Consider the following 17,130-nt stretch of genomic DNA (forward strand, 5'->3'; position numbering starts at 1 on the left):
TACAATTTCTTGCAGAACAACATATATAAAAATTCTTTTAATGTATGAAATAGGCATAGGATTCATTTGCATGATCAGAACATCAACCTCTATTAGATCTTGTAGAATGTTCCATACTACAGCCAAGTAATTCAGGCTTTCCTGTTCTACACTGCACTCTCAAGTGTACAGAAAAACACCTGTTACCCCAGTAGTCCAAACAACAAGCATAAAGATGAAAGCCAAGTGACCATATATCCATTACCTATTTTTTCTATTTAACCTCTTTCTTTTAGGCCTTTGCTGACCATAATCATCATCTCAAAGAATCTTTCTTGCTATTTAAAGTGTACTGAAATTTTCATTATTCATTCTTAAATTACTAATGTATTTGGGACCTGTAATAATCTAATTCCCCCAGTACCCAGACCTGATGCTGTATAACGAGTCCTAGACTTGTCACTAGACTGAAAAGTCAACTTTCTTCTTCTTTCAGTATATACAGTGACCTGCAGAGTAGGATAACCTAATGCTGTGTCTTATCCTAGAACAACATCCAGCAGCATTCTCCTACTATGCAAAAAACACAAAGAAGAAGTTATGCAAACCCACATTTGGCAGGACTGGGAACGAAGCCCACATCTCTACTGGAGCAGCTATCCATGGAGGCACCCCACCACCAATCAGACAGAATTTTAGCCATCCTGTTTGCATCCAGCACTTTGGTGCTACAGGATCACAGCCCTTGTGAGTCCCACCAACAAAACGTGGGATTTATGGGCAACCTTTTATTGCTACCTAACATGGGTGTGGGTTAGGGAGCGCAGACAAAAGATCATTTGGTTCCATGGTTTTGTTTTGTTTTTCCCATCTTCCCCAAATAGCAGCACAGGTGAATTTTTACTTTGTGGTTACTTACTATACAAAAAAGACATTAAATTAGGAGTCATGCTGGATCAATAATCCAGAATAGAAACCATGCAGAGAACCCTGATTGCTACAGGGTAACAATGGCTGTAATGGTACAGTATGAGGAATTTCACTTCCCATTATTTCATTTTATGTTGGGAAAAAAAACACCAACTCACACATAAAGCAGCTTTAGAACATTCATAGTTTAAAATCTATTTTAATCTCACAAACCACAATGCAAAGTAGGATCCAGGTACTTAATTTATAAGTAACTTCTCACATATGTCAACATTACTATTTTATATAGCAACAGGTGAGCACTTTTGAGCTCATTGTGAGAGATCGGGGTGATTTTGGGAATCTTCCAAAAAAATAAAAGCTTGTTTGGCTTTAGTATGAGAAGAGCAAGGGGCACACTGACACCAGTTCCAGAGAGGATCAGATGTTTGTCCCCTCGGCTAAGATCAAGTGCAATGGGGTTATAAAAAATGCATATTGGGTTACCTGAAGTATCAATTTTCATGGCAAGAAATACTACCTTAATAGGTCTAGGAGGAGGAAAAATTGTTCTGATTTTGAACAATCGCTTCAGTAGTCAGATTTGCAACCTCTAAATCACTTTTGACACTGAGCTGGTATTCCCTTGAGAGAATTACATTCTTAACTAATAGCTGACAGGAAATATTCCATTTTCATGATCTTTTAAACTAAATGTGCATCATACGAGTTTTGATGACAAACAGAAATGGCCGAGTTTACAACAGTAACAGATCTCCAAATCTTAAAAAAAAAGTTCCAAACCAATACTAATTTATAAATGCAATGCTGGAATCATTCAGTTAGCTAAAACAAATTGCTGAAAAGTAGAATTCCAACCAGCCACACTAATCTAATCAGCAAGGGCAGGAAACGTTGAGGATCTCCATTAACTAATAGATATTAAATGTGTCCATTGTCATGCAAGATTTTCCTTTCTGTCAAGTCTCAAAAGCTCAAGATGGTACCAAGAAATAATAATAATGTTTTAAACAAACAGACACAGCATAGCAGAAGCCATGCTTGTAACAGAATCTCTATGCTGTTTGACATATGTGATGCATGTGATTTAAGCCTGATTTATGAATCAAGCAGCTACAGTTACTCAAGCTTTCTTGGGGAAAGATGAGTGAGAAGCAACCCCATCCCGTCTGGTTTGGGTTTTTTTCCATTAACTGGGGCCTCAGGAAAGTACACCTTCCAAACAATTTATTTGAACAAAGTTCCTATAAATCAGTTTTGTATATTAAGAGCTGCACATTTCCAGCTTGCAGGGAGGGTAAGCCTTTTTGAACCCCAGTTTAAGCAGCTAGGGATACACTCAATTTGTCCTTTCTTCACAAAAGATTACAAGAGCAGATGGAATACAATACATACTTTCTAAATCTAAACTGAGCCTGTGACTCAAGAGGCTGGTGTGGCATGAACAGAAAACAATCTTCTTCCTGAAAAAAGCCCATTTGCTACTTGTACATCATCTTACAGTCACAGCAGCAACTCACAATCTGTAAGACTTCGTAAAAGTAAGAAGGTAAATAAAGCTGGATGAAACAGGAGGAAAAAATATCCACATTTCGTCATAAAAACCCTTCCTAGATGAATGTCACTGTCACAACAAAGATGTACAACAGCCCTATCTTTACTTTTGGGCAAAATTAACTCAGAGAACGCTGCTGAGTCTCCAGTTACAGAGTCAGGCCCATGCACAGGGGAAGGGAGGATGGAAGGAATCTCAACTATTAGAATACAAACTGCAAAATAATTAGTAACTCTTGAGAGGGGGAAATGACTGCAGAGGCATTGAAGGGAGTGACTCTGGAATTCAAATAACTGTACTGAAATATTTGGATAGCAAAGTGGAAAAAAATCCAGTATATACACTGGTCTAATACAATCCACAGCGGTCAAAACAGTCTATCCCGATCCTTCTCTTTTTTTAGGAATATAAATAACTACCACATTTTCTTCACTTTTTCCCTCCTTCTGTCCACACCAATTTGTAACACGTAACTCAGGGAGCAACAATGGATCTAGACTTATGTAGAGATATATTACCTCCAGCCAAGGACGTTTTCAACAAAAAACCCAAGGAAAGGAACATAATGCACACAGACACACAGAAAAATGTATTAAGCAGTCTACTTCATTGTCTACCAGACAATGGGAGAATTTACATGCTCAATTATTCCCAACAAACAGCATTTAAGGGATAAATGTAAATTTAATATTAAATACTGTAGCAGGACTAGGAGTGCCATGATAATAAACAGTGGTCATGTGTGATAAGCATCACCCTGTGCTGAAGAAGGTGGTTGTGAAAAAATGGCATATTTGTCCTGCAAGGCCTCTAACCACACCTTGGGTGTTACTAGGCTAACACCTAGTGCACACATGTTCTATTAAAGGCAGATACATCCACAGAAAGGAATTAAAATAAAAAAAATTAGGACATAAAATATAGGAACCTCCAGATTTTGACTATTTCTCCTACAATAGAAGTACCTTGCAATCTGAAGTAATTCTCTTCAGCAAAAGACAGCAAAACATATGAGCTTTCCTATTTATCAGCTGGCTTCCTATCTTCCAATTTATTTGCCAGTGTTTGATAGAACTTGAGAAAGAACAAAATCCAATACCAAACCACTCCCACATGCATACTGAAATACAGCAGAGGCTTTGGTAATATATAGTTTAAAAAAGCAGAAAGATAGTAAACCTAACTTTGTTTACAAGCTCTAGAGGTATGAATGCTAAACCTGACTTTAACACATTAATGAATACAAAGTAACAACACTAATTATCTTCCAGAAATAAAAATGGCAATAGGACCAGAGCATATAGATGCAGACACGGGAAGGATACAAAACTAGTGCTCTCATAACTAAAAAGAATATTAAGTCTTTTGGTATAATTCATCATACAATCTTGCTTAAGGACATACAAAACTCCTGAAAGAGGATAAAAAGTCCAACCTTATCAAACAAAACTTCAGATTTGACAAAAATTTCTTTATACAGGGTCCTACTCAAGCTCTTCAAGACAATAGGAGGGCTCCCTTACACTGGGACTTTTCACATAGCATTTCTCAGCTGTAAATTCTGCAGAATGCTTTTAAATGTCAAAAGAGACATACCAAACTAAATATTTGCTTTTGGTTTACATCTCCCTCGAAGAAAGTGTAAACAATCATTATGGTCTTAAATGGGCCCCTAGGAAGCAACTACATCTTAGCCTTTGCCCTTTAGCATCACTCTAGCTCTGAGGCATTTGGAGGAGAAACAGCTGTATACATTCCTGTAGCATAAGCTCTAAATGGTTTTTGTCAGTTTGCTGTAATAATCAAAGCAATTTCTAATCCATGTAAAGAGTTTATGCTATATTATCTTTCACAGTGTCAAACACGCATATTAGAATTTTAATAGAAATACAGTAACTGCATGCTGTTCAAATCTTGAATATCACCCAGTGGAACAAACTTAGTACCATTTCAGTATAATTTTTATGTCTGCAGTGCCTGAGTCTGCAGCACTGCAAAAATAAAAATCCTGTTTCTCATTCTTACTAATACAATCATTAGGCTTCCCTTTTTAAAATCCACTATTAAATGTACCTACTGAAACCCCAGACTATGTTCTTATATTGTCTCATGTATACTATATGCTATATTCAATTTCAAACCAATTCAAGTCTACATAGCATCACACTCAACCAGTCTAGCTTTCTGTAAATTAGTCTGATGCAACTGAATAAACAAACTTTGCAGTTACCCAAGCACTGCAGAGCTAACATTTACAAGGAATATAAAATTAGGTCTTTACTATTCACACAAATCTGCAAAGCTATACGTCTGATTCCCAGTATTAAGTGTATGTATAGGCATTACTTAGCCTGGAATATAAAATGTACAGCTCAAGAATTAGCAAAGTTTTCAAGAGATGAGTACAGCAGAAAGATGTAACAAACAAAATTAAAATACATTCAAAATTAAAATATATTCAAAGATAGCTATATTTGATTTTACCTGAAAATTAACATCTTCTTTCTTAAATATTAGTGCTCGAACTTCATCAGGATCTCCATTAAATATAGCTTGAACCAATGGTGGCTAAAATGAAGAAAAAACACATCTTAAAATAAAATCCCATTTTAGGTTTTAGTGATACACATACAGGTTTTTTTGATACATAACAGAAACCCAAGGTAACGACAAAAAACCCCATTCCAGGCAGTAAAACAAAGAAACCAGCAGCAGTATTTAGAATCAAAGAAATTGCAAGTTTTAAAAACCTCAAACACACGGACATCTCTAAGTCAATTAAATATATACCTGAAAGAAAAAAAAAGGAGCTGAGAAGACAAGCTTATAACAGCTGAAAAGAGAACGCCTCAGAACAAAATTAGGGTTGTCATTACATGCTGCAAATTCTATACAGTATAAGCAAACAATCCTCTTTTACATTAGCAAGTGACTCAAGTTACTGGAAGTCTTTCACCTGTTTAGACAGAGTGGGAAAGCAAAGTGCATCAGATAAGTATGGTAACAAATTCACACTCACACACATCTATTACTAAATATAGCAGGATTTCTTAGTAAGTAAGAAAAGCTCCTGAGGTATGCTAGCAAGATTTAAGTCAGTCACTTGACAGAATAAAATAATTTAAAGCAATAAAAGCACAGTCCCCAGTGTTGATCATTTTCAGAAAGTGCTAACTTGAATCTAACAGTAATACCAAGATTGTGACTTATGGTAATTTTTATTTTAGCTTAGAATTGCTCTTGTTTGATATAACTATGTACTCTATCAGTTCTCAAAATAAACACAGCATATAATACAATGATCACATCAGCTTCTAAAGTGGTACTGCATAAATGTACTATTGAAGAGTGAGAAGTGGAGCAGGGAAAGCCCATTTACTTCAAATACACTTCCCCAAGCCTTCTAAAACCCCACTGCTATTACACAAGAATCAAGACCTGTACTTGCTGCACCATAAATAAGGTTACATGAAATAGCAAGGACCCTTGCAAGCATAAATTCTACCACTAAGTTTCAGCTTTTTCCATCTTTATTACATGCAGATTTTATCACCTTGTCTTGTTTCAACATTGCACATATTCATCCTTATCCTAGGAATCTAGCTATCAGTATCTCAGACAGCATTAGAAGCAGGAAATATGCCAACAAACAACATGCCTTACCAGCATGTTTCCAGAGGGTGATGGATGTACAGATACATTTTCCTGAGGTAAATTGGAAATAAATGTGGGAGAATCATCTTCTTCCTCCTCCTCCAAAACAACAATACAGACTCGACTCATTCGATCCGTTTGAGGAAGCAAAAGCAAACACGAAAATGCCAGCAATGGTATTTTTGGAAGCAGACTGCAGGTATCGCAATAGTGACCATAGAGGAAACACTTTCACCTGTTTCACAGGCCCTCACCAACTTGTGAGTGCTCCTGCTGGTGTCTTAGCATCTAGAAAGGGACATTCCAATCCCCCCCCACACTTCATTTTCCAGACTTAAACACCATGAGATGTTCAAGACACTGCTGAGAAAAAGTTGTTCTTTATAAAATAAAAAGTCCCTAAGCATCGAAACCACAATAACAAAACCGTGGAACAGCTGATAAAAATATCCCAAGATCCAATTCCATTCGAACAGCACTCACTGTCGCACACAGCTGTCCTTTCAGAAGCAAATTTGTCTTTGTTAATGTCACAACTTCCACAGCGTCCTTCTACCCCCACAGTGAAGTCATTGTTGCAGAAGACACGACTCCGTCCTGCAGAGGACGGAACAAGGAACAATTGCCCCCAGAGAGAGACGGCCGCAGCTATTCCCACTCCTGCAAGGTCAGTTTAAATCAACCCTCACAGGCTTTCTGGTGACTGAAAATAAACGTGCCTCCCGATCATCCTGCCATTCTACAGCTTCCTTTCTCAATGTCAAAAACAGTCCGGACAGAAAAACACATCTCGGTTCAGCAGTTATTCAGGACCTGCTCAGAGGAAAAAAATTCTTTCCCATGCAAGAAAATAGCTGCAACGTGCAGCACGGCTGCACCACATTTACATGCAATGAGTCAGACCCCAGGGACAATGAACTCCTTGAATAGTATTGCCGGCTGAATCCAGCAAAAGCAGCGCAGCCGGCGCTGCTCCGTCAGGGACACGAGCAATGCGGAGCGTTCATTTCTCCTTCAGCAGGCAGTAGCTGGGGCTTCTCCATCAGGGAATGCGTAAGGCAGAAATACTGTCGAGGAGGAATGCTTCAGCAAAACAAGCTAGCTACTGCACACAAAAGCTCAAATTACTGCCTTAGAAGACTTCTGAAAAAGCAGTTCATCACTCAAGTGTTTCTTTTGATCACCATGTGAATGCAGTTCCCATGATAGTCTTCATTCAGATTGAGGGGGAGGAAAAAAAGGAAAAAGAAAAAATCAGACTCTGTACATCTTCTCTGAGCCAACTTCTTTATCCGAACATCTGTCACTGCGCCAACCTGATTCTCCTCTTCAGTTAGAGCTTCTGCTTATCAGGTTTTCTCCTTGACAAATTAAATTATACAATCAGCAGATAGCCTTGTGAAGCCCCAAGCCAGCTCGGCGGTCCGGGTCGGCAGGAGCGGCGCAGCGAGCGGTGCCACAGCGAGCGGTGCCACGGCGGCGCTGCCCGGAGCAGCAGCGCTGCAGCCTGCCCGGGTGCAGTGCCTGGTAATGCTCACATGTCACTTACCGGAGCACCCGGCTGCCGCTCCCAGGGCAACTTCCTCTGGCACCAAAAAAACCCGCCTTTTGCTTTTTTTGGGGGCAGTCTTTGCAGCCTGCGCCAGTTCGGTGACTAACGCAGCTGAAAACGTAAAAATTCTATAACTGAAGAAAGAGCGACTGTTTAATATTTTCCACTAAAAGCCGCAAAGCAATGTGGTGTACTGGCTCTGCTGACTAACTACACTTTAGGCAGTAAACAATTCCAGCGCTTTAACTGCTTTCATATGGCACTGGTCAGAGCAGCAAAGGAGTCCTCATTTAACTCACTAAAGACAACAAATGCCCCACACAAATCCTCTGAAAATTAAATGAAAAATAAAATCTTAAAGCAATAGGCTGACTATTAAAAAGCCAGTTATTAACAACCAAACCCGTGGGTTTTTGCAATTAGTACAGACAAACACAACCTCAGCTTGAAAAAAAATTACTTTAAGTATAATTTAAATATAATATTATTAAAATATACCATCATAATGAAATATAATATGAAGCCCTACAACTTGCTGAATAAATACTTCAGCTTGAATCTGCCTAAATGGTGCTGGCTCGTGGGTGTATTATGTAAATGGCTTCTGTCAAAAGTTGCTGGATAAGCTTCAGTGCTACAGGAACAGAGGGAGGGTTTTGCTCCTGCTGTGCAGCATGAAGGCAATTCTGATGTCCTTCAATGGCTGCTAAGAGCAGAATTTGTCAATGGTGAGCAAATTTATAGCTCTTCAATAAAGTATTTGCACTCAGGTTTCACACAGGAATCCAGACAGAGAGAAAGACAGGTTTAAATGGTGGGTAAGTGGTTTGGATATAAATAGACATACTGAATTCCCACCTTTGGGGGCCACAGACAGGAAAAGCTTACATGAACTCTTTTGCAAAAATGCCTACAGTAGCTTGATTGTAACGTAATGAATTGCTTAAACACCTCCCTTTCCCCCTGACACTTCATGCAGATGAAACTTATTCTAAGTGCAAAAGAGTACATTGGTCAAGGGCTCCCTGACCTCTAGAGTCCTGACCTGGCAGAATATAGAACCAGATTCTGATTCATCATGAAACTTCAGATTAAAATTTCTCAAAACTAACAAATAACTTTATAAATATAGTCTGTTCATTACATAGAGTCTAGTTGTTTTGAAATCTCATACTCTTGGTCTTAATTACAAAAAAGCAATAATTTGTACATCACACTGCTAGAACTGCTTTGTTCTAGCATTTCACCCATTTATTAAAAGCAACAACACAGATTACCTGAGTACATATGACAACTCATGTTCTTCTTGGCCACAGCAGAACTAGTTCTAATGGACATCCTCAAAGCTCAGCTATTGCAACACCCTACTGTCTGCTATGGAACACAACAACCACAACATAGAAAATAGTTTGCTTTCTATTTCTGAAAAATGCCCCAACGAACAGACACTTTAGCTTTTTGCATAACTAAACTTGCATTTAAAAAAAATTAAAACTCAGATTTCATGTGTAAAAGCAAAATACTGGCACAATGCATACTCAAGCTTCATATGATACACACACGCTTGCTAGATAATGGTTTTCCAGCTAAGCCCACATGTTCAGTGTAAGTGAACACTTTTCAGGAGTCAGTACATTTATGCAGAAAGCAAATGCCAAGGGTTCCATATGCTTTCTTTGGAATTACCAACTGGACATATTGCTAGGTAGAGATAATGCCTAACTTAGTTCAAATTATCTGAATATGGTCCATTTTTTACCTTTGGAGTTAATGCTTCAAAGTCAGCTAGAAATTCAGTAGTTAGCTTAGAAAGTATGCTTTCACACTCAGTTAATTGTGAAAATTCAGAACATTTTAATTTACTCTGGTAATTATTCTAATGATCTTAGATATAACACAATTAATATAAACTATTTCCAAAAGCAAGTTAATATATATCTCACCTAACATTGTATGGTTTTGAATTCTGACATTACAACAGAGAGTTAAATGCCAGTACATTACCGTTTGCATTAGAAAGAGAACCAACACAACTGAGTCAATATTATATTGATTTCTATAGCAATCTAAACCATGTATGTAAGCAAAAACACCCTGCTCACACAGGACTGTGTGTGTGCAATTGCTTCCAAAACCAAAGGAAAACCCAGTTCTGGATATTTAATTTTTGCTCACAATTAACTGGCATTTCCCCCTTACATCCCCTTCAGCCAAAAGCTGTGCCTTCACCTCAATGCAAACAGCATCTCTAATGACCTCTTCTTTCAATTTCATAAAACTATACAATATATCTTCTGGTGTGCAAAATGCAGTTTCTAATGTTACCTAAAAGGTCTTCTAAAAACCAAAAACTGTTTAGAATTCTACTGTGAGAAACCAAACTAAGGCTTCAATTTTTCAACAGCTTATCTAGACTAACAACTTTCTGTGTAGAAGAGTTAATAGCAACAGAGAATGAAAGCAGAGAAAATTCAAGATGATTAATTTAAGCTTCTGTTCCTCAAACTAATTTAGGAATCATAACAGAACTTTGTGAAGGTATAAAGAACATTGCATCTCAAACAGTTTGTATTAATAAAACTTAAAATAACTGAAGACAGCAGGTCATCATCATCCCTCTTCTCCAAATGTCATCTATTTCCATACAAAAGCTTATGAAACCAGAAGTAGGAAAGAAGGCTCAAAAATGGCCTCACTTAAAAAAAGAATGCCATGTCTACAGGGGTTTGAGTGGTGATCTGATGACCTCCACAAGGTCTGTTAGCAAAGTAAGATCTCCACACTTAACTCTCAAATTTTAAGAAGTGCAATGATGATACCCATTTTTGTGAAAATAAAGGCTTTTTTGTGGACATGGTAGCTCTAAGGAAAAAAAAGTGTTGTAATTTTCAAACTACACTTGGCTTTAAGTAAATCAAGTTTCAAGAGTCTTTAATGGATGCATATAAAGAGAATATATTACAAGAATGCAACCTGCAGGTTAAAACACAGATGTCAGCCATCTACACTAGACAAAAAAACATGAACTCTGATCAGCTAAAAATAGCAACCTTTTCTATGGATCTGTCCTCTTCTCTAGGAACAAATAAGCAAAAGACTGCAGCCCTGCTGATGACACCAAAAACCAAAGGACAATCATTGTCAAAAAATCTACTCAGATTAAGATTTCTCTCTTGCCAATCAGCATTTACCAAGTTTTTTCTGGGCTGAGGTTAATCCAACTGGTTTCAGGTAATATTTTGTATGATTAAAAGGATCTAGTAAAGGAAGAAAATTGTTCTGTCAGGTTCCAGTAAAAATGAAAAAACTTAGAACCAAGTCATATATCACCTTTGCAAGGCAAATACTGAATCTGTGTATTTCTTCATAAGACAAAAATTGCTTTTAACAGCTACAGCTCTAAGTAAACAGACATGCCTCAGTATAAGCTGATTTTATCACATACAGACAGAGAGGGGTGTTCGGCATCACCATGAATGTAAGTTACAATACTTCTAGAACACTTCTCATGAGTCACTCATCTGAACTCCTCTGCTGTTTCCTCCCCACTCCTGAGGGAATGAGGTGGAGTCAGGAAAGAGAACAGTCTAAAGCAAGAAATTAGTACCTTTCTTCCCAGTTTTGTTCTGTTTATTCCAGAGCATCTGCATCTGCAGAATAGTTTTAACCCACGGACTCCCCAGTTCTGCTTCTAAGGACATGCAAAATAGCTCTGCTTGCACTTCATGATACCACAGAAAATTCCTACTTTTTCTCATGCAATTAATTATACTCTGTTAATCTAAAGAACTATTTCACATTGTCACATATTATCTTTGAACACTTGGCAATTAATAAAATCCAGTGTCTGAAAAGTCATTTCAGCTAAAACTGAAACACAAAGAAGAAAAATAATCCAGCATTCACTATAACTTTCCTCAATTGGAGCAAGAGGAGAAAAATAATTAATAAAAAATGTCTATGATTCAGATATAAACTTCAGTTGTATACTTAAACACCCAGTAACATGTTAAAAATATAAACTGATCAAAGAGCAATAAAGCACCTTGAAAGTGTTTAAAATCTACTAAGCAATTTTCTGTTTAACACTTCTATTCTGTATGTCTGCACAATGCACCTGCAGACAAACTCTTGGCTGAAGGACCATACAGCCACCACAGTACAAGATAAGTAAATACCTGAAAAAAATTAACTCTGGAGTCCAAAATATGGAGTCTAGCAATCAAACTGTGCACAGACCAAATACCAGAAAAGCAAATGCACCTCCTATTTCTCTTAAACGAAAGTGAAAATATGACGGTCCTGCATCTACCAACATGTTTTCTAGCTAGGATATCACCCAGCACACATTCCTTTTAGGCCAGATTTAAATTTACTGGCAGGAGGAGGCACCTTGTGCACTTTCAGTGTACAATCCTGTAAACAAAAATCAACCATTTATTCTTACATTAACACACAGTACATAAAAGAAGTCCTCCAGTCTGTCTGAATTCACGGTCTCAAGGTACTTTGCAGAAAATTTGTGTGCCCAGATTTATCAGCTGCACCCAACAGCAGCCACCTCTCTGTCTTTTGGGAAACAGAAGGCAGCTCTTACATCCAACAGCTTCTCCAAATAACAACCACACGAGCTGACTGTGGTATTGTCAGTCTTGTAAAATTGACTAGAATTCAAAACAACTCCTGTTTCAGGAAGGAGAGACCACAAAAAGGTGCACCTGTCCACATATATTGTTATGAACAGTTAACTTAACTTTGCATCCATGAAGACAAAGACCTTGACAAACCACTTTAGCTACTGTGGCGTGGATTTTGGACAGAAGACAGTTGATTTTTAAGCAATTTTTCTTTCTGGGAGAAGGTAAGTGAGAGAAAATGATTTCTGATGGAAAATGGAGAAGATATTATCTTAAAATATCTATTTAGTCAAAGAGAGAAGCAGGCAAAACATTTGAGTATTTGTTAAACCCACACAAACACAAAATTATTAGCTATACACTTAAGGTTTTCGCAAGCATGACAGCTTTTAAAAATGTTTTCATAATACAAAAAGCAAGACCTACAGGTTTGTTGAAAGTATTTCCACCTGTTGGCAGAGCAAAGGCAGAAAAGACACTGATAGAAGCAATTCTTCTGGCCTCCTTAGCTCCTTCCAGTTTGTATCATGTCCCCGGCCAATTCTGGCTTTTGGCACAGAAAATGGCATCAATTACAATAATAACCACAGTGTCCTTCCAGGAATAATTACTGAGGGCAACAATTTCAGCTGTGCACACCAGCTCTAAAAGCAGAGTTGACTAAAACAAAACAGAAATCAAAGACTCAGTCTCAGCAGTTCCTGTTTGCTCTTTCACATTCAAGCACCCTCTCCCAGCACACCCAGCCCGTTGCTGGGAGGTGAGGCTGGACAGGAATGCCAGGAAGAGCAGAGCAAAAATAACAACCCAGACACATTGGAAGAACAACCCACTGTCACAGCTGGCACTGACAGCCTCATGCTTCAGGGAACAGTACTACTACGTTTTCCCAAGGAGAAGAAACAGGTACCTTGGCTGGAGCAAATAACAACTGCAGAATTCCTAATCATAGTTTTATATCACCTATCACCTTGCTTTGAAAGTGTTTATACCACTACTGTACACACTCCTGTAAATTAACTAAAATAGGATCCTACTAAATTATATTAGTGTAGCTGGTGAAACAACTAAGAGAATTCCCTTTGGGCCTGTGGGCACACACACACACTGAGAAGAATTAGTACATCTCCTTTGATCTACTTTTCTACTGATCTATAGTCATGCTCAAGATGAACAGAGGAAGTGCTGATTTTACATATTTCCTCTTTGAAAATTTCTTCCTGCAATACTGTTCCTGCAGAGAAAAAAAAAAATCAAACTCATTATTTATTACAGAAAAACTAGCCCACATCACAGAAGGTCAATGTAACATTGCCTTATTTTTCACCATGTAATAGGTTTGCTCTTCCCTCTTCAGTAGGAATTAAGGGGTTTGTGGATAGCATATGAGATTCAAGGACAGACACTGTAACACACAAAAGCACCACAAGCCTCTCAGAGACTGCATCCTTGAATACCAGACATCCCTTGGGATTTTCTAATGTATGGCATAACACACTTCTTCTGTCTCTGGTGCACTGAAACCAATTCTCTATGTTTGTATCCCAAAGAAAAGAAGCAATTCTCACCTGGCAGCTGCTTACTCAAAAAAACCCTGAGTGTGATCTTTCATTGCTCTATGGGAAAAGAAGTCCCAGTTTCCCCAGATTTGTATGCTTTTCTGCTTTGTTTTTGAACAAACTGCTGTTTCTCCAGCAGATGATTAGGAACACATTGCATTTGGTCTGCAGGGCTCAGCTTCCCCACAGAGGCTCATTTAGCTGCATGGACTATAAACCAATAACCTTTATCCTTTGCTCTTTTTCTAACCTTGGTTCTTTAGCTGGAACACTGGAAACCCCCTTAAAGGGAAGGCAGCACAATGGCAAAACACCCAGATTCAGCACTGGACAGTGCTGGTGTTGAGACTGAAAATGAGGTTCTCACTGGAGCCAAGAAATCTGGCATAAAGTTTATCATTTCCTCATTAAAACTCTGCTGGGCTGCCATGCTGCTGAGCTTCTGAAGATGAAAATGGTAGTCAGGAGATTGCTAGAAATGAGAATTGCTCTGCTGAGTAACCACTCTGATTCAGTCCCAATCTCCACTATACTGATGACATAGAAAACCTTTCATTGCAGCATGTTTGATGAGCTATGGATGACAGACAAATCAGTTAGTCCTTTCCAGGTTACATTAAGGTTATCCTCCTACCACCATTCTTTAACACACATGTGCCCATTCTTTTCCTTTTCCCCTTCTCTTTCCCCTGTAAAATTCACTAGCTAATTTTTTCAGCACCATTTCAGTTAACACTGGAGTATGCATTGTTTTTGATGCTCCAAGTTATGTAGAAAGAACAAGGAAAGCTGAAATTAGCTAAGAGCATATGAAACTACAGAGATGTGGGTTCATAAAAAACATCTCAATTTTGGAACAGTTGCAGGCAGCCATATAAAAATGCAACACAAATTCTAGCATTCTACAAGTCATTCTACACACTTGAAAAGCAATTCTCTTGACTGAATTTTTATCCTATACCTTTTAGCACATTTTAGGCAGAAAAGTTAGTTATGCCAGTCAGAAGAGGACTTTCAAAGTTTCATGCCACCAACCACATCAATCCTTGTGGGTAAGTTGCCAAGGTTACAAAATGTTAGCTTTTATACATTTGTCAGAAGTTCCTATGGAATTCCCACATGACCAAAATCAGCAGTGGCTGGGAGTGCTCCACCAACATTTAGGAACTTGAGTCAGAAACACATACCACTTCCACTCAGACTATTATCTGGGAAACACTAAAAAAATGATTCATACCATTTTGAGCCATGGAAGGGAGGAAACAAACATCATATTCAACTATTTAAATCTTTCACTGATGACTCACATCAGTTTAGAACATTTCCAGAACCAGTTGCTTTTCTCCAGTAACAAACAGCAGTTGCCTATTCAAAAAAAAAATAAACAACACTGACAGACCCGCTTTCAACAGAACCGTTCAACTATCAGAGAATTAGTAAAAAGGAAAGAATTGGGTTGGGGATTTTTTTTGCCCCTCCACCTCCTCCCAAAGCACAAACCCCAAGAAGCACAGTGGATCTATCTCTGCTAGCCAAGGTCAGAAAGCTCACCGACTTCCAACTGCTAGCTATGCTATGCTGATTTAAGTTTGATTTTAGCATATTTGCAAGAATCAGCTTGGATATGCTGCTATAACAAACAGTGCATCACCTGTCTCATTTCAGCAGCATTAGCAGGGTTTTATCTTAGTTCATGTTTTGCTTGGACTTACAGTTGTGTTATCTCAGCAGCAAATACTAACAAAATGTTAATCCAGTCACAGAAGCAAGAAGATGCAACCAATTAAGAGTGAGAAGTAATGAACACCCTGTGAAAAACTAAGAACCAGAGCAGAGCAATGCACCTAAAGAAGTGTTAAACAGCTCTCACTGGCTTCCAGTGGTTAAATTACTAAAAGGGGAAATAACACAGGTTGGACTGAGGAGCAAAGATAAAACCTAAGAAGGAGCAACTATCCAGTACAGGCTGCTTTACCTCTACTAGAAGGGCATCAGGAAGAGAACACTTCCAAATCTGACCATCTTAGGGAAGGAAAGTTTACCCAGCTTCAAATGTATGTCTGCTATTCACTCAGTCTGATAAGTAAAAGAACTAAAATGCATTATCTAGAGGACGCTATTTAGAATGACAGAGTGAGAGCAACATATATTTTCTAAGAGTACCACACAATTTCTGCTATTCAAAACAAAGCTCTGATTTCATCAAGAAGAAAAGGACTACAAAATCTGCTCCTTCAAAATATCTGTCCAATACATTTGTCATTACTGAAACTCTCCTAGAAAGTTGTAGAAAGTTGAGGGAGTCCATAATACTGAGGGAAGGAAGAGGCTGAATTATCTCATAGCTCTAAAAGAAAACAGAAAAACTGTGTCCTTTAGAAGTTTCTGTTCAGATTTTCCTACTCATTAGTCATGTGATGGTCCAATCTGCCTACAACCCAGTCTCCCCCTCCCTGTTCCACCCAGGAATGAGTGTTGCAGGGACAAAGGAGGAAAAAAGGGGGGCACATTTTAATGATGAGGGCTTTTTTCTCAGGATGGAGTTTGGGAAGGAAAGGTCCTGAATATATATATATTTTTTTAGAAGATTTAAAAGTTTTCTTTTAAAGAAAACTTTTTTAATATCAGTTCTCTCTTACAGAAGTTATAAGAGTTGGAACAAATTTTTAAATAAATATTTAACTATTATAATGCTAAAAATGCATATGACATTCCTACAAGTGCAATACTTTTAATTTAGTTTTGAGTAGACAGGAATAGACTGTGACCACACAAGCCACAGTTCAGCTCGCTTGTTCACATGTGAAATTTTGGTTTCCATACATACCAGGACTCAAAACACTGTATGTGAGTGAGCAAAATGAATCCCAGTTGCTATGGATACCACTTTTTTTTCTCTTTTCAGTATGTAAACAGTGTCACTGTACACAAATTATGATGATTATCTTTAAAATAGTGTGTGTCAATAGCTTCCTCAAGCGTCAGGATTTGCTGCTTGGGGAAAGCTAAACTTCCTAGAAGTTTTTAGGAACCCCTTACACCTCCCTCATGTCCAAGGAAAAACTCCTTCCTGGCAACTGAAAACACTCTATAAAACACAGCTGTATAAAATCCACATATTCACACACACATACAGGCACTACTGCAGAATGAGAGAGCTCATCTAAAACTTCTGCAGCTGCCAAAATAGATGTGGCTTCTCCCAAAGAAGAAGCAAGGAGAAACACAGCTGCAGACAAAAATCATCCCTGCCTGCTTCAAACC

The 17,130-nt window shown here is 38.1% G+C and overlaps 1 protein-coding gene across 4 annotated transcripts in view; it reads right to left on the reverse strand.

Annotated features, from left to right (window-relative positions):
- The window catches only part of ANKRD28 (ankyrin repeat domain 28), a 123,632-nt gene that overhangs the window by 72,270 nt on the left and 34,232 nt on the right, over positions 1-17,130 (reverse strand). For 2 of the 4 annotated variants that reach the window (XM_064704579.1, XM_064704578.1), the window contains exon 2: positions 4,949-5,032. In XM_064704579.1, coding sequence (XP_064560649.1) covers positions 4,949-5,032 — 84 coding nt within the window. Of the gene's footprint in view, positions 1-4,948; positions 5,033-6,127; positions 7,673-17,130 lie in introns of those variants that run through there. The other 2 variants (XR_010439121.1, XM_064704577.1) reach the window with 2 other exon arrangements.

Source organism: Zonotrichia leucophrys, chromosome 2 (assembly GCF_028769735.1).
Source record: "Zonotrichia leucophrys gambelii isolate GWCS_2022_RI chromosome 2, RI_Zleu_2.0, whole genome shotgun sequence".
NCBI lineage: Eukaryota > Metazoa > Chordata > Aves > Passeriformes > Passerellidae > Zonotrichia > Zonotrichia leucophrys.